This window comes from Cyprinus carpio, chromosome A23, assembly GCF_018340385.1.
Source record: "Cyprinus carpio isolate SPL01 chromosome A23, ASM1834038v1, whole genome shotgun sequence".
Taxonomy (NCBI): domain Eukaryota; kingdom Metazoa; phylum Chordata; class Actinopteri; order Cypriniformes; family Cyprinidae; genus Cyprinus; species Cyprinus carpio.
Window position 1 is genome coordinate 1,582,401 of NC_056594.1, and position 26,351 is coordinate 1,608,751.

Consider the following 26,351-nt stretch of genomic DNA (forward strand, 5'->3'; position numbering starts at 1 on the left):
TATGTTCTGTATATTATGAATATGAGTTGTGTGAATGTAATTTGGACGTACTACACCTGCCATGTTGTTATTGTCATGTGACGACCAGCATCAGTTGCATTGCTACTTTTTGCCTACTGTTTTTCAGATCCTATGAATTTGGACATACTTCTCTTTTGGCATGTTTTTGACATACTATATATAGTATGGAAGTAGGTATATTCAGACACAGCATATGTTAGGAATACAACGCTAGTGCACTGCTTACTATATACTGCACACTATGTACTATGTACTGCTTACTATTTTGTGTAAAAAAAAAAGTATGTGAAACTGTTCAGTATGTACTTTCTTTTTCATTTTGGAAGTCTGATCAAGATATTAAAAACTACTTCTGGTTTACTTGTTACACTGGAAATGAAAATCGAGCAAAGTGCATTGCATCATGGAACGGTTTTGTCATACAGTGTGCTCTATATACTGCACATACTAGCAGAAAAAAAAGATGAGGTTGCACTTTACTCATCAGAACAGCTCGGTTGCTCTCGCACCTTACATATGTGCATACAGTACACAATACAGTCTACTCATGTGCACACACAGCACTGACTCTACTCATTTTCATATTTATATAAAACAGGGTTTGAAATTAACACCCACCACTTGGGTGACAACAGGGTAACTTTTTTTTAACAATGTCAATGGAGGAGACTTCATAATGTTGTCTTCTGTGAGGAAACAGCTGATCACTTCATGAATCGACAGCCTATCTACTATACTCTTCAACGTATTTATCATTAAACATTCATTTTGGGTGAGCTGTATCCTTGTAAGCTTTTCTTGGTCAATAGAGTTCTGATTCTTTAAAAGCATAACCTCATTTTTTTTTTTTTTATGTTTCTCAGAGAACAGCATATTCTACAAATCAAAACTGGCGTGCAGCATAATGTAACAGCGGACATGCATGCAATTGCACAATGCCCTCATAGGAAGAGGTTATAAACCAAAGCCGCAGGGGCAGATCGCAGCCTTCAATGCACATTCACACGTTCAAAGCAAAAGACACGGAGGATGTGGGTATGACCTTAAAACCTTTATTCTTGACATATAATGTTAATAAACAAACATTTTAACAAGAAAAACCCTCTTTAGATGAAGTTATTCCATATTTCTATATACTGCAGGTATGTGTAAATCTGTTCTTTTGCTACATAGGGCAGAAGTCTTTTTTTTTCTCAAATATTGTCTCATACCAAGTACCAAGTGTTGTATTTTCATTCACTTCAGTGTCCCACATTCAAGAACCAATCTCACTGAAATTACATACAAATTTCTCTGTCATTCAGTTACTGTTAACAATGTCCATATGAATCAACAGACTTAAAAATCAATCTTAAACTAAACTTGCTTACACTAAGAGTTAATGTATGGTTTAACTGTCAATAATTACACTGAATACATAACCTTCACAAAAGGACTGTGTAACCTGATAATGTCCTACTGCAATAATTCAAAGCAAAATCAACACTGAAGCTTACATTGTTATACTGCCCAATAAATTACAGAAAAATGAAGGTGTGTTTAATGGTGTTATTAATCTTGCATATAACATTTATATCAATATCTGATCTCTAACCAGGTACCATATAACTTCAGTGTAATTTATAACCATTTCAAATATACAAAAAAGCAGTCCTACAGAAACGGCCCTTTCCTCGATTGGTATAAAAAATATTTTCTTTAAGATAAGTTTCTTCTTACTTTTTAAAATAAAACACGGTTGTGAACTTGGGTGAAAGATGGATAAAATGTTTAAAAGACTTGCTGCTTCTCATATCTATGCTCTTTTTAAAAGCTGTGCACAGGACCTTACAAGCCTTCAAATTAAAAAGTACATTACCTAATAGATTTCTATTAATACATCAAATACATGATATTTTTCTATTGACAGTGCATATGATGGACTTTTTCATTTATGGATTCATAGTTTAAGAAGTTACCAACTGGAATAATCAAGCTTTCATATGAACTAGTGCTGTGCAACATAATAATTTACTTTCATGAGAAACTGTTATACCACAGCAAATGCACAGAAATTTAATTTCATGATAAAAAGCAATGCTAAACAGGATACACAGGAATATACTTAGGCTATACTTAAAATCATATTCTTTTGATAAAATACATTTCTTTGCACACATAAAAAAAATGTACATCCCCGATAGAAACATAAAAAAAAAAGAAAAAGACTATATTCAAATTTTGTTGCATCGCCTCATCATGATATTAATGCCTCTGTTTGCTTTTCTTTATATATGTCAGCTAAAATAATGCTTAATTTAATACATAATTTTTATTTAAGGATTGCAGGGGTTGCAGTATTTCATGATTTTTTTCTATGAAAATATACAATTCATCAATAAATGTAAAGGCTAAAAACAAAGGATACCAACAACCAAGGCATGATATGAAACAATTACAGCCTTTCTTGAATAAAGACATGGTGTTCAGCAAGGCTCAGTATCAGGCCCTCTTCTGTTTTCTTAAAAAGGCAGTTTGGGTTAAACAAATAAACTACTGAAAGAAACTACTGGCTTGTTCTGTATTTTTTACATTACCGTAATCTCCTTGATAAACAATTCATAAAAATAAAAAAAAAAACTTTAAAACTCAAAGTCTTCATCTGTCATGTCGATAGCCCAGGCAAACTTTTCTCGCTGTGTTTTGTTGTAGATCTTCTCAATGGGAACCGCCCATTTTTTGCACCTGTGGAGGGAAGGACGTAGTAAACAAGATATCATGGCTGGAGAAAGTCTCTTTCACAAACACACATTTAGCAGAGGTAAAGGTCAAAGGAATATTCTTCCACGCTTTTCCAAAACAAGGAGTCCTCCCATTTAGAAACTGGTGAATGGGCCATTGTGTCACAGTATGGAGTATTTCCAAAAATAAGCCGAGGTGGGCTGATCACAGTACACACAGAGGCAGGAGTCTAGTTCAGGCGTAGACCCTTCTTGGGGCCTAAACCGCCACTATTCCCACCCACGGACATTACATACAAGAGGAAAACCGCCAGAGCCTATTGTTCCCAGCCTGCATGTTTTTCCCCTCTTTACTTTGAAGGGACATATGCAACCTTAAAACTATTTCCACACCAGTACTTTTAGCACTAATGCTACAGTTAGAATGAAGTGCAACACACAGATATCTCTTACCAGGCGACTGAGATTCGTGGGTCCAGGTAGTTGAGTTTAGATGTGCCTAATGCAATCTGTTTATTCTCCTCACGATCTGTGGCCTGAACCTCCAGCTTCATCAGCTGTTCAGATATCCTCTGCACTGCCTTCTTCTTCATCTCCACAGCCCTCAACGGAAACAAAAACACACACTTTTATTAGAGAAAACACGTCCTTGGATATACATACGTATTGAATCAGTTTCCAGTTGTTCAGAGAATGAAAACAGAAGAATTAAATAAAAGACTGCTCACTTTTTACTCTTCTCATCGCGAAGCATCTTGGCGTCGGCTTTGGCTGCTTTAAGTTCCTTCTTGGCAGCAGAGAGCTGTTTCTTTTTCTCGTCTATCTACAATACGGATACACAATGTTTGTTTATTGACGACAACAAAAAAGTCCAGAATTCACATTACAGATGGTGATTTTAATCACTCGTACCTTGGTCTGTAAAGTGTGCATGGACTTCTCAAAGGTTTTTGGTGGCGCAGTTTGTTGTTTTAATAGATCGTACACAGCGCGGTTCGCTCTGTTATACGAGAGGATCTTCTCAGGGATGTTATCATCAGCTGTAACAATCAGGATGAAGGGGGTTTTGGAGTCAATTAACACATTTAAAAGCAAAATAGCAAACCTACTAAATTGGTTGGGTATATAAGCACACAGACATGGACCAGAGGAGAGACAGACTCACGGCTGGTCAGTTCTTTGAGCTGCTGCTGGAGGGTAATGGACGCGTTATAAGTGCGAAACACTTTCGCCGTCAACCCATCCATCAACTCCTGGAGATGTTTATTCAGAATTGATGTCTAAAGAACAGAGCAGATGGTGCACATCACTTTAAAGCCTACGCTATTATATTTAATATGCAAAATTTTAAAGGCCTCTAAATGATCAAAACTTTGCTGAAAAACCTTCTGCACATGCCTTCTGTCGTCTGATTGATAGTTTATACATTTTTAGCAAGAAAAGCATTTTTTAGTATAATTGTAAAGGTTGTGGTTCACATGTCTTTTTGTCGTGGAATCTATACAGATTTTTTATAAAGCAAACTTAAGAATAACTTTTATATTATTAGTAATATTTCAAGATGAGCATTTACTGGAATGAAGCAGCTCAGGTTTACTGGATTATACATACTTGCTTTTTAAGAAACTATGTCCAAATTTGAGTATCCAATATGATCATCAGGCTTCTGCAGAACATTTATTTCTCATCTCTCAGTCATCACTGTATTGCATTGCATTATGTTTTGAACTACAGAGCTTTGAACATCAAACTAAGCAATTAAATATCATGTTACTAAGACATATTATTGGGAGATATAGAGTGACAACTGATATTTATATCATTTTGTGCAAGTAGTCTGTTATACTAATCTCACTTATTACATTACAAGCTGTCAGAGTTTCACCTTACATTTTAGCCATATAAATATCAGCATCTGCACCAAATGGCATCATTTTGCTCAGTTTGGGTCTCTAAATAAAACTGAAGGGTTTGAGTATGAGCTCTATATTCTCACTACATCATCCTATGTGAGCCACAAAAACCTGATATATCAAATATGATACTCAACACAAAACACAAATGCAAACTTTTACTTTCTGAGCATCATTTCACATGTCAGGGTTAAACAAGCACACCAGGAATGATGGTGGAGGTCTTACATTGAGGCGGTCAAACAAATCATCTTTCGCCTGCTTGTTTTCAAGGAACAACTGAAGGTTTTTAAAGACCTACCGCAACAAAAACAACACACATCAATTGGTTATAAACACTGAGGAACATCTTAAAGCTCACATCCCATCATCCAAAAAAGATTTTGAGTATCGCCAATGCTGCTCATATTTATATTCTCTCACTCTTTTCTCCACGGAGACTTTGTTGTAGTAACGGATGGAGTCTTTTCCCGGGAAGTCGAGCTCCACCACGTAGTCCTGTCCGTCCATCTGAGGGTGCAGTCTGATGTGCTCCACGCGCAGAGAGCAGCAGCCCACCGTATCTGCCGTCTCGCCCTCGTCCTTCTCATTCCCGGCCCTCAGAGCCAACTACACGCAAGCACACCACACCGTTAGCCCTCAGCACACATCAGCGGCTTTGAGTCAAGAGCCACACAACTTGGGACGTCCTGATGGACGCTAGTTTGAATTACATCATTACGAGGATGTTCGCCAATCATAACAGAGCTCATTTACATAGAAATAAGAGCAAAAACATCTGTTTGGTGAAACTGGTCAGAATTATGACCATTTTAGGTGCAAAAAACTTTATTAATTATAATCACACATCATATGTTATATCACTGGTTCTCAACTAGTAGGGTCTGATAAGTGGCAAACAACAGGAAAAAAATAAATGCTAAAAATAAACAATACAATGCAACTAAGCAACTAAGTTCATCAAGGAAACAGGATTTATTATAAATGTGCAACAATTCAATTCTCTGGGTTGAAGTGATTCGGCAGATGTCAGCATGGCTAGGTTGTGTAACAAATATGACTCATAAATATGTTTTGATGAATTAAAGGCTGCAGTTATTAATACTGTAATCATTTTTAAATTTGTATTCATTTTAGCCTATATTAATCCTTTTAATACATTTGTTAACATGAAATAAATGTCTGATCTAGCACGCTTTTGTAAGGAAAAAAATACCTGGCCACACTTTAGATTAGAGAGCACATATTCACCTTTAACTAAGAGTTTTTTGCTCAGTAAACTCCTAATTTGCTGATTATTAATAGTTAGTAAGGTTAAATGTAGGTAAAGGGTAGATTAAGGGATCTAAAATGTGATCAAGCAGAATAAGACATTAATGCACGCTTTATAAGTACTAATAAACAGCCAATATGCTGGTAATATGCATGCTAATAAGCTACTAGTTAGAAGTGAATGATGTTCCCTAAACTAAAATGTTACCAATGACCTATAAGATTAGATTATGACCAATATCTTACTTCACTACTGAAAGTTCACCTCAGCACAAGCTCAGCCCAGTTATACTTTATAGGTCCCAGAAAGCAAATGCAGTGAATTCAAGCCTGTGTGATGAAGAGACCTTGTCGATGAAGTACAGAGCGACGGCTCTCTGTCTGATCCTCATCTCTTTACTCCTCCAGTCCTCGCGGTACTGCGCTCGGATGTGCTCCACACTCTTCTTCAGCCGCCGCGCCGTCTCGTACTTCTGCCAGTCCTTCTCTCCCTGAGACACACAAACATATACACTTTTACAGACACTGTAGCGAATTCAGTTCAGTGAACCGATTCAAAATCAACTCAACTATTCATTTTAATCATTGCTAAAAATTGTTGTCAGAAGCCCCTTGATGTTATTTCAAAAGCTCTTTTTTTCTTATAAATACCGCTTTTAATAAATAAGTTTCTCAATATACACTGCAGTTCAAAGGTTTGGAGTCAGGAGGATTTTTGAAAGAGTTTTCTTCTGCTCACTAAGGCTGCATTATTAAAAAATACAGTAACAACAGTAATATTGTGAAAAATTATAATTTAAAACAGCTGTTTTCTATGTGAATATATTGTAAAATGTAATGTATTTCTGTGATGTGCAGCTGTATTTTCAGCATCATTCCTCCAGTCTTTAGTGTCACATGATCGTCAGAAATCACTCTTATATACTGATTTGCTGCTGAGAAACATTTCTGATTATTATCAATGTTGAAAATGCTGATACATTTATTCCTCGAGGTACAGGAAGTTCAGAAGAACAGCATTTATTTGAAACAGAAATTTTTTGTAACATTATAGATTTAAATCTTCCTTGCTAAATAACTAAAGAAATCTTCTCCTTTTCTGTCAATTTGACCAAAAAAAAAAAAATTAATAGAAAGACTGGACAATATATTGGCCAGGGCAATAAATATTCTAATATCTAGTGAATTTGAGATCACTGCCATCAATTAGTCCATAACCTCCCAAGATTGTTAAGAGGACTGTTGTACTTCAAACCCGGTGAATACAGAAGGATGCTTCAGTCTCGGTGTGGCACGTGTCATATTATTTATGTTGGACACGTTTGGTATTTGCTGTTTCTGACCTTGATTCTGGAGCTGGGGTTGAGCATGATGTATTTGATGGAGCCCTGAATGTTCTCCGTCCAGGACACCAGCCACGTGACCTTATTATCATGACGAAGCTCCTTCCACCTGCTGCCTGGAGGCGCTTGAGGGTGAGCCGAATCTCTGAGGACAACAGACAGCAGGTCACGGATTTACTGCTTGTTGAAGACGGTTTTATTAACAAGAGAAAGCCTGTTATTTTGGAGTTGACATTCCTTCTGTTGAAGATCTGTCTGAAAGATGTTATCGGAGTCTGAACATGACACATCTGCAGGAAGCAAAACAGGACCAGGCTGGTCACAACACACACAGGAAGCGGCCCTCTGACACACACTCAGGATAAACTGCTCCTCTATGAGCGGTGAGCAACAACAACAACAGCCTGCTAAATATGAGAGTGAGAGCCAGCAGCTCATTCAGACAAACCCTCTCCTCTCGAAAGCTACATGCACTAGAGGAAGAAGTCCTCAGATCAAGTGCTCTGATCAGCAACCAGATCCTCCGATCATTAACCACTAAACTAACACTTGTGACGAAGCAGTGTGCTTAACTGTATTGTACGTGCACTTGTACTGTACTTCAGATAATATAATATTAATGACATAAAAGGTCACTTAAGTGACTGTTTCATAACACACTTTCTCAATTTAAAAGTTTTCGTTTTTAAATTATGTTTTAATAATATTTGAGTCATGCTTCACAGTAGTACACTTATTTTGATGTGTTGACTAACATACTAGAACACATGTAAAGTGCTTGATCTTAATTTGAACTGAAGTGTGTTATTTGATATTACTGTACATTTAATGTATAACTAAATAGCAACTTCATCAATACAATGTAATTACGAATATATATTAAAATACTTAGTTTCAATAGAAAAGTTTAGTTTTTTACTTAAAAAAAATATTGTCAAGTTTAGCCACATTTCTAAGGCAAAAGAAGTGTACTTAATTGTATTTAATATGAATTTAAACTATAATACATTTTCACGCAATTGCAATTAACATGCAAAGAAAAGTACATTATTTCTGTAATAGTACAGATACTGTAAGATCTTACATTTAGAATACGTTTAAAAAATAAAAAAGTATGCTAAGTGTACTTTATTTTCACAAGGAACACGGCACCTGTGGCTGAAAAACGAATAGTAATAATAACTAGAATGTACATTTCCTGAAGAAAATGTGAGTGGTGCTTGCAGTGGCAAAACTCGGCCCTCAGTTGCTTAGGTGTTTTTATAGAGTTCATAGCCTGATTTATCTCTTAGCTAATCACTATTAGCATGTAGCTATTCACTGCTAGCATGACTAGCATGTTGAAATTCCAGTTTGCTAGCATGAGTCAAAAGAGCCAACCGCCATGTCTGTACGATGTTCTGATTCAGAGATATAGGTCTTGCAAAATGGTTGCTAGGGAACTCTGTTTAGTTGCTAGGGAGTGGCCTGGCAGCTCCCGATGATGATACTCCAAAGGATGCTTGACAGTATAAACCAATCCCCATGTCTGTACATTGTTCTGATGCAGAGATATAGATCTTGCAAAATGGTTGCTAGGGTACTCTGTTTGGTTGCTAGGGAGTGGCCTGGCAGCTCCCACTGATGATACTCCAAAGGATGCTTGACAGTATAAGCCAAAACCCATGTCTCTACGATGTTTTGATGCAGAGAGATAGGTCTTGCAAAACGGTTGCTAGGGTACTCTGTTTGGTTGCTAGGGAGTGGCTTGGAAGCTGGGAATGATGATTCTCCAAAGGCTGCTTTCCAGTATGAATGATATAAACCAACCCCATGCCTTTATGATATTCAGATTTGAAGATATCATTCTATGCTTTGGGTTGCTAGGGTGCTCTAAATAGTTGCTAGGGAGTGGCTATGAAGTCTTGAAGGTGATTCGTGATTGGTCGTTTGCTGCCCCGTTTCAAACGAGCCCACACTCATGTTTCTATGACACTTCTATCCAAAGATATTAATTTGATCTTTTTCAATGGAAGTCTATGGAGCTTGTTACTAAGGGGCCCTAAATGGTTGCTAGGGCGTGGCTTGACTGCTTTACAATGATCGTGACAGACTGATTGGTTGCCTGAGTAAAATGAGCCCACCCCTATGTCTCTATGACATTGTGATCCAGAGTTATGTTCAATGCAAAACTCCTAGGTAAAGTACCATAGTAGGAAAAACGCACTGTTTCATGGGCGATCTCTCACCATAGTATGTCTATGGGGCAATTTTGGGGGGCTCTTGCGCCCCAGGGGTACAACTTATACCCCACTGCGGGGTATGTTCTCGCACAGCCTGATAGCGTCTCCAAATGTGGTGATTCACATGTTTCTGCGAAATTCTGTCTCGGAGCTATGATCCGTCAAAGTTGGCCGCAATGCATTGTCTATGCGATTTTTTGGGCGATATATCGCCCGGTGTGCGATCATCGTACGCCCGATCGCTTATAAAAGTCATAGCACACCATTCCCGAATAGGCCGCACGATTTGACACCTCTTTTGCGGGTCTGTGACAAAAACTGCGGGACTAGTTACGCGCCGAAGTTTTGGCGGAAGAAGAATAATAAGAATAAGAATAATAAGTATGGTGCATAGTAATAGTGATGCTTTGCCTTCGGCAAGCACCACTAATAATGTCTCAGCTATATCCCACGTTTCTTCACATCAGTCTTCACAACTTATTACATTACATGATAGACATTTATACAGATATTATATGCTGCCGAGTGAACATGGTATGAGCAGACAGACGGACGGATTGAAAGAGAGACAGATAGAGAGAGAGACAGATCTTGTGTTGTTTGATTAACATTAACCCTTAATCACTGGACTTTTCCTTCATTTTTTAAAAGTGTTACCTTCATCTCAGGGGCATTAAAACTCTGTGACTTTTCCTAAATAATCAATCTAAACATGCACAAAAAAACTGGGCTTGATTTGGTTGTTCTAAAGGTGTGTAAAAAAAAAAATTACTGTTTAAGGTGTTTGGGGTCAAAATGACCCCACATTTAAAATGAATGGGAAAATGAAAAAAATGACTTTTTTAAATATTGTTTGTCAAAGAAATAAAAGTAAATCCATTATAAATCTGAATTTTTCTACATATAAACCAAGGTCTGGTCCTAGAGCATAAATAAAAAGTAGAACGAACTTTCTATCTCATACACACACACACACACACACAAACACACAAATGTATGTGACTGCAACAGAGAGCATTTTTATAGAAATTGGCAAATAAAATCAACTAAACTGGCATAAATCTGAAAAATGTTACATATGCAACATTGAACAAGCATGTTCCATAATTGTTGATAAATAATTTTCTGAAATAAATAGTGTGTGATTACAGTCATGTCTTAGTGGTGACTTGTTATGTTTCTGCAAATGTATGTATAATGATTTGCAAAAGCAGATCATTCAAAATATATCAGACAACAACAACAAACTCTAACTTTGACGAAAATACAGATTTTTTATGTATTTCAAAATTTTTAAATATATATTCACAAAATATATATATCATAAAGTTGTGAGGAGAAGTTGAAGCATCAAGAAAAACGAAGTGAAAATGAATGAGTCTCTATGGACCTCTATTGTACGGTGCCTGTGAGAGGACATGGTCGGTTCACTTAGTTTTGTTGTGGCCACGACATATTAACTCGTGGGAACGTCTTATTATGCCGTGGCCTCGAGATGTTATGTTGAGGGAACAACGTATTTTTCTCATGGCCACGAGTTTAATGCGTAAACAAACCTGCGTGACCATAGCAACCCGGGATTATCAGAGATGTATTCATTATAATATTTTATTTTGAATTAAGAAAATATTAAATTATTATAGAAAGTATTTTATTATTGTTCTTGAAATACACCTCTGGTGCAACTCAGACACATCATCAGTGATGTATCCTGGGTTCATTAGGTGTTTCGGGTCTCACAACATCACACACCCTCGCCCAGGCGACCCAGCAAGGGTTGATCAGACCCTGGCTTGTGTCTGAGTAGCTTGTATGATCCACGGATCGCCCCGCTTGATCCACAGCCACCTTGATGCCTTTTCGGCGGCATCCGTGATGTTCTTGATGGCTTTCCTGATGTGCAGTCCCTTTACTCCAAGCATCTTGGGGGCTCTGATGAGTGACTGCCCGACGAATCCTCTGCACCCAACCTCGATGGGATTGCATCGGGTCCTCCACCCCCTGCTTCGGCATTCGTCTGCCAGCTCCTCGTACTTGGCCCTCTTCCTCTCAAATGCCTCCTCCATCCGGTCTTCCCAGGGAACAGTCAACTCCAGCAGGACCACTTGCCTTGTTATTTCTGACACCAGGACAATGTCTGGCCTGAGCATGGTCACTGCGATGTTTTCTGGGAATTTGAGCTGTCTCCCTAGGTCAACCTTCAGCTGCCAGTCCTTTGCTGTTGAGAGCAGCCCCCCTGATTGCTTCAGGCGTTGATGTGGCTTCTCCCCGGCTTTAACAAAGGCGATGTTCTGTCTTGCTGGTGTCTACTGCAGGCGATCCCAGTACTGATGATCTCTGCAATGGTCCTCAGTACTTGGTCGTGGCGCCAACGGTAGCGCCCATCTCCCAGTGCTTTTGGGCAGCAGCTCAAGATGTGCTCCAGTGAACCTCCTCTCTGGCAAAGTGGGCACAATGGTGTCTCTGCCAGGCCCCAGCGGAAGAGATTGGATGGACTGGGGAGGACATCATAGACAGACTGAACCAAGAATTTGATCCGGTGTGGCTCAGACTTCCACAATTCTGTCCATGATATCTTCCGGTCTGCCACCTGCTCCCATCGGGTCCATGCCCCCTGCTGCCGCATCCCTACTGTCCTACTGCAGCGGGCTTCTTCCACCCCAGCTCGAACCTCATCTTGGATCAGCTGTCACCTTTCCTTTCCCTGGACCTTGTTAAAGCGAGGTCTTGGATTGCTCCCGAGTCCTGCCCGTCCAGAGGCCACTGCCCCCACCAGCTCACTGTGTCGCAGTCGTGTCTCAGCCTGGTCTACTGCCTCTTGGGCCTTCCACTTCCTGCCAGTTCTGACCTCTATGCCTGCCAAAGAGACCTTGCTGTCACTGGAGTCTCTGTACAGTAGCACCTCTTTTGATCGGGTTACCATAAACTCTTCCTTCAGACTGCTGAAGGGCAGTTTTAGCTTGTTCTTCCTCCCGTACAAGGCGATATCACTGAGGCTTCGTGGTAGGCCTAACCACTTCCGCAAGGAACAGCTGACTTTCCTCTCGAAGCATTCAACGGTGGTTATTGGCACGTCATAGACAAGAAGTGGCCAAAGCTGTCGGGGCAGGATGCCATGCTGGTAGATCCAGGCTTTATATTTCCCTGGCAGACCTGACTTGTCCACAGCCGTCAACCAGATTCCCAACTGTTTAGTGGTTGTCTGGAGTGATGCGGTGTCTTTCAGGGTGCAGTCGTAGATCTTGCCCAGACTCTTGACTGGCTTTTCTCTGACAGATGGTATCTGAATGTCAGAGTGAGAAGCGGAACTGGTCTGTAACCTTCCCTTTCTTCACCACCAGGGACCTGGACTTGGCTGGTTTAAATTCCATCCGGGCCCAGTTGATGAGATGCTCGAGCCCTTGGAGGATCCATCTGCACCCCGGAACCGATGTTGTTGTCACCGTCAAATCATCCATGAATGCTCTGATGGGGGGGCTGCCGTATACCTGACTTGGTGAGTGGGCCTCTGCACTCCACCTCTGCTGACTTAACCAGCATATTCATCGCCAAGGCAAACAAAGTCACGGAAATAGTACATCCGGTGATAATGCCCTTCTCAAGCCGATGAAATGCTGATGTTTCCGCTCCAGAGGTGACTCTCAAACTGAAAGAATTGTAATAATCCAGTATGCGGTTCTTGATCTTATCTGGAACGTGATGACGGTCAAGTGAGGTTTCTACCAGCCTATGTGGGATTGACCCATAGGCGTTAGCGAGAACGAGCCAGAGGACTGCCAGATCCCCTTGCCTTCATGTGCCTCACGTAACAGCTGGGTGACAACTCCTGTATGGTCGATGCATCCTGGCATCTTTGGGACTCCGCCCTTCTGCACTGAGGTGTCGATGTACGTGTTCCTCAGAAGGAACTCTGTCAGGCGTCGGGCAAGAATACTAAAGAAAATTTCCCTCAACACTGAGGAGCGAGATAACTCTGAACTGCTTGATGGTGCTTGAGCTCTCCTCCTTCGGGATCCAGACACCCTCTGCATGTCGCCACTGCTGTGCCACCTTCCCCCTCCTCCAGATGACCTTGATTAGTTTCCATAACCTCTTCAAGAGTCTGGGGCACCTCTTATAAACGACGTACGGCACTCCACTCGGGCCTGGTGCTGAGCTGGTTCTAGCAGCTTTGACGACTTCTTCAACTTCCTTCAAAGTTGGCTCCCTGGTGTTAAATGCCAAGGTGGGTTCTGGCGGGGTTATCAACGTTTTGCATGGCCCGAGCTCCTTGTCTCTTGCGCTGTCACTGTAGGTGGTGCTGAGGTATTTGTTAACCTCTTCTTCAGTGCACGCAAGATGGCCACTTCTTTTCTGCCCGAGGATCTTCTTCGTAAATCCAAACGGGTTAGAAATTAAGGCAACACGTTTCCTAGCTCTCTCCTTGCCCCTTCTCCTATGCCACTCTGCTCGCCAGAGAGTGGTTAGTCTTTTCCTCAGGGTGTGGCGGAGTTCTGCCAGACCAGCCTTTTCCTCCTCCCTTGCCTTCTTAAACTGCCGTCCGAGCAGTCTAAGCTCACGCTGGCTGATCTCCACTTCCCGTCGGTTTGGCTCTGCCACCCCTCTGGTCAGCTGTCGTTCCTTAATGCCAAACCGTTCAGCTCCAATACTGATAATCATTGTTGACAGAGTCTGCAACTTCTGTTCTGCATCCCCCCTCGTAGTAGCTTCAAGGACTTGGTCCAGGTCTTCATCGAACTGTAGCCACTCTCTTCCTTTGTTGGCAGAAGGCCACTTGACCCGACGGTGTTCGGAATGTCTGACATGGGGTGGAGCTTGTGGGGCATGGAGGTTCTGGGCACTGTGGGGTGACTCCGGGCCGGGCTCCTCCTGCATCTCACCAGGTACTAGACCTGTGCGTTGCACCACCTGCTTCCCCGTCAAACATTTCATTTTTGCCTGGTGGATCTTCAGGCCATGTCGGTTCTTGCAGACTTTGCCACATACGCAAACTGCACTCATTGTCGTTTCTCCATTAGCATTGGTCATTGCCTGTATGTCCGTCCTGTTGGGGTGCTCATTCTCCCCCCCTCTCGGGCACCCCTGGGGGTATGGTTCTTAAATGATTATATTAACCATATGCCTTGGCTACCGGACTTTATTACGTGCCAGTGACTGCTATGGTGGTGCTTGACGGGGCTATAACTACTTTCATTTGTAAATGAAAACACAACAGGCTCATTTATCATTTATCTGACAATTATGCCAATAAAGTTTTGACGTGATGTGATGATAAATGAGCGTGTTGTGTTTTCATTTGCAAATGAATCTATTTATTCGTTCATTATAACAATTATTCATTCTATTTATTATTTATTCATGATAAACTTCATTTGAATGCTGACTATCACACGCAATAAAGTCCCGTAGCCAAGGCATATGTTTAATATAATAATTTAATAATGAAATATTTTCTATAATAAATAATATAATAATTTCTTAATTCAAAATAAAATATTATAATGAATACATCTCTGATAATCCCGGGTTGCTATGGTCACGCAGGTTTGTTTACGCATTAAACTCGTGGACACAAGAAATGGATGTCGTTCCCTCAACATAACATCTCGAGGCCACGAATTAATTGTTTGTTTTTTAGTGTTTTTTTGTTGTGTAGGTAGCAAAACTAAGTGAACCGAACATGTCCTCTCATGGGCACCATACTATTGGATACATGTGGTCATTGCACTTTAATTCCTTAACTATAAGAAAAAAAGTTTTTCGACTAACCTCCAGATGGCGGTATTCTATCCCTAACACATAGAGCAATGTCCAAAAACTATTTAGATTTAATTAAGATCATCATTTAAGTGATTTTTTCTTTAAAAAATCATATTTCATGTGCCAATTTATGGCCTAGTTATGTAATTGTGCAGTAAATAGGTAAAAAACTTCAAAATTTCCAAAAAAACACAGCATAAATGTATAGTTGAGAAGTAAATTAAAAAAAAATGATATATGGTTTTCCATATAAAAAATGTGTATTTCCTTATGCAATCGCTCTTTAAATGTTTGGGGTCAATCTGACCCCAAACATATCAGACAGCAGCAGGTTTACTAGGCTGATGTACAGACCCAATATACTGATACAAATAATGTTACGATAATGTAACACATAACCAGCTGTGGACTTGTTCAAAAACCCACATTTGCGGTCTTTGCACTTGACCACTTGTCTACTTACATGACGCATTTCCCGTATTTAGCCCAAGTCTTCAAGTAAGCCACAAGTGGAGACCACAAGTGTGAAGCACTTTTCATTACCTGATGCAAGAGTTCACAGAGCTTTATTTTCATTCGCAAGACTTTGCATTTTAAAACAAACTTCTAAATGTCTGTTCAGTAGCCTCTACAACAGATCTGTGATGTCATCACTACCGCAATATAACAACTGTCCAATGTTTCTTTAGATTTGTTAGTTATGGTCTGTGTTTCTGTTTACCAGGCATGAGATACAATTCTGTTTGATCTGGTTCATTATCCAGTAACATTTATTGATAAAACACTGTTTAAGATATCATGTGGTTGGTGTTGATTGCAGATATGTGCACATATCAGCGGTCACTGCAGTGTTATGTCTGCCGCAGCTCCCCGGTGATATGTTTCCCCATAAACCACGCAGAGACAAGCTGAAGTTATGAATTCTGTAATTTATTATTTCAAATCTGTATTAATCTCCAGATTGTGAATAGTGACCCTGCATGCTGTGTACTCACCATATCCTGGTCTGGTGACTCCTCAAAGTCCCCTTTTTCTTGTGTTGGGTTAAACCATTTTTTATTGATATGGGAGAGGAACACACTACACGACTGTCATGCTGATTATGAATGTAATTTGGTCTTGATGAAAGACCGCGTTTGCAGTCGGCAGAGAAATCGCAGTGTGTGGTCTCTAAAGATCATATTCTTAGAATTCAAAAAACAGTCGTTTTCGCAAAGATTTTTTTAAATATGTTTAATATTTGCGACTGAGGCCAAAGATTGTATATGCAGCTATGCAGTGAAGATGTGTTCACCGTCAGACCTCATTAAAGGTTCATTTTGATTACACATCTTGTTGTGATTTATTTCTTGTCTTTATTTTATTTCATAAATTAACATTGCAAGTTAAATGGTTTTAGGCTATTAATTTTTTTCTGCAGTTGAATAAAGTAAAACATGTCAGTGATTTCTCTCATTTTAAAGATACTATCAAGAAAATATGTTATGAAAGTCAACTTCATAACAAATGAGCTATTCTTCATAATGAATATAAAGAACAGCTATTGTTCAAAACTTATTTTACATAAAAAAAATACAAATATGACACAAAATCAAATTCTTTTATATACACATTAATTATAGTAGTTTTGTGTCAAATGGATAATGAAATTACAATGGCTTGGATTTCTCTGCAGCTCTTCTGTCATCTGTCAGAGTGCAGTGTTGACGATGTCATAACGTTTGCTGTAGACTAATATAATGAACATTTAAATACACAAATAGCATTTTATATGACGTTCGATTCTAAATAAATGGAGCGGTAATGTTTTATTTCGTTCTGATTGATAACTCGGGAACTGTAACGAAACAAATAGCCTACCGTTTTCAATCAGAACCAATGTGTTTTTAATGATGCCCCTGCAGTTGGTACAGTCCTGTAATGAGCCTGTTCTAGGTGATATAAGCCAGTCCACACTGAACCTTGAGAAGAGAGGGGTGAGCAAGCTGCTGAAAGCTTTCTGAGGATTTTGCTGTCTGTAGCAACCTCTTATCTCTTTTGTCGTGAGTACGTCAAAGTTTGCACTGAATTAAGTGTATTCTACAGTATATGTAATTTTTTTGTTTGTTTAGTTTTTTGGCACTTTTCTGTGAATATGTACAACCCCGACTACTCCACTGGCATTCAATAAAAGTCCTCTTTGGATGTTATCTTAAAGCCTTTCTTCCACCTACCCTTGATCTCCACTATGACAAGATCACACATTTAGTAATTGTGGTGCTTCTAATTCGGTGATAAAGAAACTGCAAATGTTGTACAAAATACACAAACTCATCTTTACACCAATAAAAACGTGCAATACTTTATGTTTTACTACCAAATTACATGTCTAATGTCTAATTATAATAAATATTTAACTTAAACTAGAAAGGTTTCTGTGACCTCTCGCAAGATCTCGGCAAAAAGTGGTATTGGAGATGGTGTGGATTCAGTGTGTGCTAAGGGCACTGCGCTTCTGAGTTTTTAAGACCTGGGACAGTTACTTCCTCTGTTGCATGCATGCGCTCTCAAGTGGCCAAGACCGCAAGTGTGGTATTTGGACAAGCCCTGCGTTTATGTCAAAACTCCACACAATGACCATTCTGACATAATTGTGTGTGTATTTGACTGTTCAAGCGCAATAAGACGCGAAAGAGATTTGAGTTCACGATCGCATGCTGTCAGAGAGAGAAGCTTTCTGTGTGAGCGCATCAGGTGTGGGTCAGTCAGCGCGAGCACATTGAGCTTAATTACTTCTCATATGTTCTAGTGGTGTGCACGAATAGTTACATACTGGAATATTCTATCTGTAATAATTATTTAAAAAATAAAAACACTATCCTGAGCACGCAAACTCCTGAGTCCTGAGTTATCACTGATATGAGGAATCATGAAATACATACACCAGAACGTCAAATGAAGAAAATCAGCAGTACATCACTGCAATCACTACTGCAGGAGGCGCAGATGTACCCCGACTCCGAGCGAGCAGAGAGACCACTCGTTTTCTCTGCAGCTGGCTTTACTGTTAACAGAAGGACACCAAAGCAGTTCTTTCCCAAGGCTAGCATATTTTTTCAATAGTTTTCAATGGGAACGCCACATTTTTTAAGACGCCAGCAGTAAAACAAAGCGCTAATAAATGTTCAACTTTGGGCAAAGCGCAGCGCACATCACTGTCAGTGTTCAGTCAGCCGTCCAATCACAGTGGAGGAGGGGCGGGGCTTATACCGCACCGACCAACTGTTGCATTGTACTTCGAATGAACGGCAATGAAGAAGTTAATATTGATATATGAAATGTACATTTCATTCGTGATGCGTCTGCCACATTACTTCAGCGGCTGTTCTGTATCACAGCAACCAAAGCATATCAGGTAGCCTACATGTTGTTGTTTTTTTTTAACAAGAACATGTGAAACAATGCAAATACCACACCGACTCCAGTGTATATGTACGTGCCTTATATAGACGTTTTTTTTTTCATTCGCTTTTCGCTAAATGCTTTTTTTTGCACACAATCTTTAATGGTTTCAAATGGAAAAAAACACAGGCTATAATTCATAAGCTTGTTGTGATAAGATTATTCGGAAATGGTGACAATCAATAAATGAAAAAGTCTTTCTCATTAAAAGTCATTTAAATAAACGAATATTCGTTTCTTCATGAGCTCAAATATTCAAATGCAGTATTTTTGAAAAATGCCCATCCCTTGTACGTTCCACTCTTTATTTCTCATTTGTGCATGTTTCCGTATCACTCTTAGGTGTACTAAAAATATATATTTGCATGCTGAGAAATCAACAATTCAGCAAAATCTCTAACGATAGCCGCTTTATATGGTGGTAAAGATACAGACATTCATACACCCAGCCCTAGTTTTTACTCTCTAACTGCTATTATTCTGCAACATGAAAACAGTAATAACACTGAAAGATCAGGGACTGACTTGCTGCAGTTGATGATGATGTCCTCGGGGCGGATGCGGCGCTTCAGTTTGCCCATCTTAGGATGATCCCCGCGGCCGCGGAACAGACCCGGCGGCTCGATCCGGAAGTTCCCGATCCGCTCCCTGTGGTTGTCCATCACACAGTATCCGTACTCCTGCAGAATGCGCTCGTTCTCTTCTTTGATTTTCTGTAGAAACATGATGAAACGTGCGTATTATTCTCTGATCAATAGTTTCAGCAGCACGTGTGTGTGTTTGTGCAGATTCGGGTGCAGTGACACACTAACCTGCTTCTCCTCTTTTGTCATCTGTTTTCTGGCCTCGGATTGCGCTTTAAAGTACTCGTGCATCTCAGTGAAGTCACACTTCTTCAGCTCCGTGATCTTTGACTTCTCCTCCGGCGTCATTTCCTAACAAGGAACATTTGTGAGACAATGTTTCTATAAGAACAATTAAACTTCTGCGCATTTGCAGCTGCTGATAAAACTATTCCTTTAAAAGTGGAAAGGAAGTAATGTGTTGAAGAGCGTGTTACCTTCCTCCAATCTTTAAAGAAGTTCTTTCTGAATATGTCTTTAGTTGTGTACTCGTGGTCAAGCATTTTAGCATAAAACGTGGCCACTTCCTCTGCAGCAGGGCTCAGCTTCATGGCCTTTCCTGTGGACCACATGACAATTATCTCAACATCTGAAGATATCCTCATCATTGTACACTCACTATACAAACTGACACAATTTTTTAGAAACTGAATGTCTTTTCTTATTAATTAGTTATCTCTTTAAAAAAAAACACTAGGTTATCTGATAAATGGATGCATTTGGAGAAAATCACACCCAAAAAAAATGCCTCAGCACTAAACTTTTAACAGAAAACAGCACTTTAAAAAAAAAATCCTCTCTAGTTATTTTAGGATAGTATTGTGTAGCATTTCTGAGCAGAGTGTGACAGCGGGCAGGGTCAAAGGTCAACGCTCCTCACCATCATAATAAAACCTGATACGGTCTGGCAGGGGTTCATACGGAGGGGGAAACACAGGCCCTTTGTGCTCCAGGAACCTCCATTTGGAGCCATCTGTGTATTTCTCCTCTTCCCACCTGAGACACAGAGGAAGACGCAGACAAACCTTGCAGAAAACACCTGAAGGGAACAACATTTTATTTCTGTCTCGATTATGCCTCACCATTTCCACTTCTCCTGCGGCTCGTTTTTGGCTTTCTTCTTCCCTCCAGTGGAGTCTTTCTTTACCTCTTTGGTCCTCTTCTTTGGTTTCTGGACGGGTCAGATCTGACATGAGTAACAGTCCGAAGCTAAAGTGAAGGAGTAAACACTTCAGCAGAAAGAGTGATATACATACCTCCCTCTCCTCATAATCACTGTCCTCCTGCTTACGTTTCTTCACTTTCTTCTCGTTGTCCACTTTTAACTTTTTGGGTTTGTGTTCATACCTGCTTTACAAACACACATCGTTATGGTTTAAGCAGATGAGTGCATGCGCTGAGGATGATGGGAACTGATCTTATTGCACATACTCGTCTTCGTCCCGCTCTCTCTTGAGAGGCTTCTCATGTTTGATGGGGTGATGATGGCCATTGTCTTCTTCCACTTTAATTGACAGAGAGCTGAAACAACACATACGTGTATATGAGAGGCCTGACAGATTACAAGGGGAAAACCTGAAATGTTTATCTTGTTGCCTATAGAAAATAAATTTCCAATGTGCAAATCAAGACACTGTGACTGATAAATGAGGAACATCACTTGTCTTACCTTACAAAGCCGTTCTCTTTATCTCGATACTTCCCATCAGAACTATGAAACTTCACAAGAATACAGAAACACACCCAAAACATGATTCATAAACATCAAAGACTGTTCAAATACACTCAGAGAGACACAAGGCACATCTTTCATTCATTATGTTTTGTAACTCTGTGGTATGGCGCAATTAAATCAACCTTTTCTTCTTTTTGCTTTTCTTTGTGCTTAAGCCGCTCTTTTTCTTTCTCTCGATGCTTCCTCTCAGAAGAGCTTTTGTGTTCACTGCAAAACAAATGAAACGTGTCTCCTTTAGGACACTAGATAAATGCATCTCTGATGACTAATGCCATTTAAACGATCGTGACTGTCAGAGCACGAGGAGTAGTGGTGTGTACGGTGTCAGAGTAACAGAAGTAATAAAAAGGATCACCTGTTGCCGTTCTTCGAGTTTTCTCGCTCCTTGTCTCTCTTGTGCTCTTTGTGGCTGTGTTCTCTGTCTTTGTGTTTGTCCTTGTGTTTGTGTGAATCTGAGCCGGAAGAAATAAAGCCTCATAAAGACTTCCCACACCAGCCAGAAAACTAGACCACTTTAGATTTAGACATGCCATAAATCTGAATTAAATTCATAATAATTCATTTTTATTAAAGAAATAGTTCACCCAAAAATGAAAATTTACTGATCTTCATGCCATCCAAGATTAGGATGAGTTTGTTTCTTCATCAGATTTGGAGAAATGTAGCATTGCATCAGTGTCTCAGCAACAGATGCTCTGCAGTGAATGGGTGCCGTCAGAATGAGAGTCAAACAGCTGATAAAAACATCACAATAATCCACAAGTAAGAAAAGCTGTGTGTTTGTTATAAGCAACTCTATCAAGACATTTCCAGCTAAAATATAAGTTCTCTATCCATAATGTTGTTTTCACCAGTGAACAAGTCCATGTGGTCTGAAACAGGAGAGAAATCTGCTCAGATAAAGCACTGTTTACAAGCCAAAACGGATCTGAACAAATATGTGGTGTATTTTAATGTGAGAGGAGAACAGAAGATGGGTTTTTCACTGGAGGAAGTGGTGTTAAGGTTTATGGACTCAAAGTAAAACTTAAATTATGAATTTCTTTCTTCCAAACATGCAGCTTTTCACGTCACAAGACATTAACTGATGGACTGGAGTGCTGTGGATTACTTGTGGATTATTGTGATGTTTTTATCAGCTGTTTGGACTCTCATTCTGACGGCACCCATTCACTGCAGAGCATCCATTGCTGAGACACTGATGCAGTGCTACATTTCTACAAACCTGATGAAGAAACAAACTCCTCCTAATCTTGAATGGCATGTAGGTGAGTACATTTTCAGCAAATTTTACAATTTTTTTGGTGAATTATTTCTTGAATATAACATCAATGAAAGTAATTAGCATTGTGATACACTCTTAACATCATTCAAATTAATGTGATATGATATTACTTGATTTAGTTTCATGTAATTGGCATGAATGATGCTACATCATAAAATAATTACCAGTGTTATTATAGGATTTTAATCTGATGACATACTAACAATAAACTACCAGAAAGGTAATTTGGTACCCTGTTGCACCATGTAAATACCACAGTATATGAATATGGTAATAATCATAGATTATTACATTGAGTAAGTGCACCCAATACACATAAGTTTGCAGACACTTTGAATTGATATTGTATTAGCTTACATGGGGAAAACCATGAACAACATTAATCCGTCTTTAATTGTAAGTTCTATATGCCTATTTTTGCAATTCTTCGTAAAAATAAATAAATAAATAAAATGTGACAGGTCCGGCGAGTCATGTCATGTTAAACCTATTGTATTATTAACTGATGAAATATTTATTTTTATTTATCATTTTCAGTTGTGAAAACAACTAGTAACCCTGAATAACATTATATAATTAAACTCTTCATCAAATAAATTGATTTGATCTTATATAAAATGTATAACAATTTTCTCCAGTTGAGATTGAAGCATATAACACATGATCATTTAGTGCATGCATCACAGAGTGAAAATATACTTACTGAAGTAAAACCTGACACATGAATGATCTGCTCGTGTACAAACACAATGTGCTGTTCTCATTCAGCCCCTCTCTGTTGAGCTACTGTGTCACGTCAGAGCGCCTGAAACATGTAAACCTTGATGCTTTGGCAGCACACTGAGAAGTCAGTCCAGCGACTGCATGGGGCTTGTTTGCCAGCATCAGAAATCATTTAATCATATGTTTACATCAATATACTAATCTATTACATTCACTGAACCCTCCAGCGCTCCTTGTGTGGCGGCCAAAAATCAATTATATTTTTCTTATTTCAATTAAATGAATGTACTATATTTTAGCTCGATGATGATTTTTATTTAATATTTTGGTACTAAATTATATTTGTGCAGTAATCAATTTAATGAAAATTAAATTGCCAACTTGAACGGTCATAAATCTCAAGTGCTTTGGAGAACAGACTTAAGTTTGCTCTATTTAAAAAAAGAAAGAAAGAAAACACTAGGCAGATTATTGCTTCATTGACATAGTTTTAAAAAGCGAAATTAAAAGAAGTTGTAGAAGTTTATTGTTGTAAAAAAGTGTGACTATTTCTTTCAGAACCATTTAACCTTTTCAAATCATGTCCATTATTATTATTATTATTATTATTATTATTATTATTTTTATTTCATTTTATTTTTTTTTTTATTATTATTATTTTCTTATTTTTATGAATTTGTTAAATGTGTTAAAAAGTAAAAAATGTAAATTGTTTGGCCAAAATTGGCAGAAGAGCACCAGAGTGTTCAAAATAATACTTTCCAAAAAAATACAAATAAAAATACTAGAAATAGCTCAAATAATGTAACGTCCAGTATAATGATTGTTTAACGGCCCTGACTTGGCTAATCTAGGGTTTGAAATTAAACAGGAACTCAATGGACAATATCAGTGTTTTCAACAAGCAGTGATGATGTTTTTGTGGGCGGAGCCTCTCTGGGGCAGGAAATGACCGTTTTTAAGTAAGTTAGCAGTCTATGGAAGCCATGGAATAAAAGAATAAAAAGAAATTAATTTTGAGTTTATATTTCAAAACTCTGACTTTTTTCTCATAATTCCAAGATTATATTTCACAATTCTGATAATTAACTCGTCACTCTCTCTTTTACCCTCGACACAGAATCATGAGTTTATAATCCGTTTTCCCTCAGAACTGACAAACTCACAAATCGAGTTATAAAGTCCAAAAAAGGAGAAATAAACTTGTATTTGCGAGGAAAAAAAGTCAGAATGTTACCGGTTCAAACAGTATTTCATGCTGTGACTGCAGGGCCAATACAATATGTCCCCTACTGCAATATTATAAGACCTCTTGTTTAAATCTAATTTATGCTCTAAAAGTAGAGTAATCATAGCAGGTTCATCCATAGTCTGTCTGTTTAAATGTCTGCGTGAGCTTCAAATGGCGTCTTTGACGACACTATTCTATAAAACTGATTTGCTGATATATAATCCCCATTCAAGGCACAACAATACACTTGTTTCTCTTATTCCATGGATTTTCCCCGTTTTCCTCCATTAGTTCCCAGTAGTAACTGTGACATCTACTCCTTATATGTGTGACCTGACAGCATCACTACCACCACAATACACACGTTTGTTACACACAGACAAGTGTTCAGAGAGTAATATCAGCGTACACGAGCTCCAGCTGTAAAGCAAGATAAGAAGAAACCGTAACGGCTGCAGACAGTTCAACAAAAACTAACATCTGCTTCAATAGAACTCAGTTACAAGAAACTATTTACTACTGCGCTTCATAATCTGTCATTCTCTCTCTCTCTATACGTATATCTATATAAATGATTACCATATTCATACAGCCCAAACCACAGTATTACAACGGTGCATGCCAGGTGTGCTATATACTGTGATGCAGAGCTGGGCGGGTTACCTGAAGACTGTAATCTGTTACTGATTCCAGATTACATGACGGAAACGTAATCCGTTACATTACACAGTATAATCAGACTACTTTTATATTACTATTGACCCAACTCATTTATCATATTGATTTAAACAGGATAATCTTTTACCATACTGAGATAAAAATACAAAGAGTAAGAAAATATATTCCATTTGTTGTTATGTGCACTAAACATTAAGAGAAGGAACTGCACGGGGAGCGCTAAAAATAAATTAACTCATAAAAATGTCAAATTAAAATAAATCATTTTGAAATAACATCAATCAAAATAAAACAGATATTTAATTTGTTTACCTGCATGTCTTGTTTAGCATGAACACACACATGTGTTATTAACTAAATATATTTGGTGAAAGGAAAGTTTGTGAATCCCTGCATTACATGTAAATATGAAATTATGTGAATGTGTGCATTCTTATGTGTCTGAAAGACTATCCTTGAACAATGTTAGTTTTGAGTTAGTATCCACAGTGGCTGCTGACAGAAAGACAGAGAAGCTTCTTTCACTTTAAAGCATGATGATTTGACAGCAGCAGCTGGGAGAACTGTGTTATATGTTGAGTACACATCTGCTTCGCATTGTGTGTGTGTGTGTGTGTGTGTGTGTGTGTGTGTGTGTGAGTGTGTGTGTGTGTGTGTGTGTGTGTGTGTGTGTGTGAGTTATTAGACGCTGCTGGTGTTCAGAGAAAAGAAAATGGCGCAGAGACTAAGTCCTCACGCAGCCTCTCCCCACTTTCAGAGAACAAATTCAGCCCGTTACCCTCCGAGCCCGACCCGGGGACAGTCGGTCTCCGCTCACCGGTCTACTTCTCTAAAGGAAAGCGAGCTCGGTGCGCGGCTCCGCTGCTGCTGCGCGTTATATTCAGCGCTGTTTCTGAACAATAGACGGCACGGAGCGCGGCGGCGGGACTTAGTCTCTGCGCCATGTCTGCTCCATCTGTCCCTCGCTGGAGGAGATCAGCACTTACTGTAGTCCACGGAGCCGGGGTGCATCTGAAACACACAGTTACAGCTGTGAGCGTGCATGTCAGTGACACACACGCATGCAATCACAAGACCACCGCCAGTAAAATACAGCCATTTCACGCACAACCTTAACTTTTCGTGTGCAAAGTCTACCATTTTTATTGCAGATATATTCGGATGCGTCCTGCGAGAATGGCTCCATATGGAGAACATGTTTAGGTACCTGCTGCTGTTTGTGCGCGTGGTCTCCGCTCATGCTGAAGACTGTGATGATGAAGGTGTTAGCTGGAAATGATCAGGCTGCCGGTGTTTTGAAAGCTGAATGATGAACGGAATGATGGCAGGAGTTCAGTCCTCGAGCGAAGTCTGACTGTACCGCCACTGCGCATGCGCGGCTCCC

The 26,351-nt window shown here is 39.3% G+C and overlaps 1 protein-coding gene across 6 annotated transcripts; it reads right to left on the reverse strand.

Annotated features, from left to right (window-relative positions):
* Nucleotides 1-1,057: 1,057 nt before the first annotated feature.
* Nucleotides 1,058-26,351, reverse strand: LOC109071884 (DNA topoisomerase 1-like). 6 transcript variants are annotated; one of them, XM_042712565.1, is made up of 21 exons: nucleotides 26,175-26,351; nucleotides 25,954-25,978; nucleotides 21,406-21,502; nucleotides 21,173-21,257; nucleotides 20,985-21,034; nucleotides 20,747-20,836; nucleotides 20,572-20,662; nucleotides 20,398-20,486; nucleotides 20,196-20,311; nucleotides 19,753-19,874; nucleotides 19,505-19,627; nucleotides 19,218-19,405; nucleotides 7,270-7,414; nucleotides 6,274-6,417; nucleotides 5,078-5,263; nucleotides 4,883-4,951; nucleotides 3,907-4,021; nucleotides 3,654-3,781; nucleotides 3,470-3,564; nucleotides 3,195-3,344; nucleotides 1,058-2,745 (listed from the first exon to the last, which is right to left on the reverse strand). In XM_042712565.1, exons 1-21 carry the CDS (start codon nucleotides 26,205-26,207, stop codon nucleotides 2,643-2,645), a joined length of 2,244 nt encoding a protein of 747 aa, XP_042568499.1. In that variant the 5' UTR covers nucleotides 26,208-26,351; the 3' UTR covers nucleotides 1,058-2,642. The 6 variants fall into 6 exon arrangements, with proteins under 6 accessions (XP_042568499.1, XP_042568498.1, XP_042568496.1 ...); XM_042712564.1 differs by having other exon boundaries at nucleotides 20,572-20,665; XM_042712562.1 differs by lacking the exons at nucleotides 25,954-25,978; nucleotides 26,175-26,351 and adding an exon at nucleotides 23,039-23,650 and having other exon boundaries at nucleotides 20,572-20,665.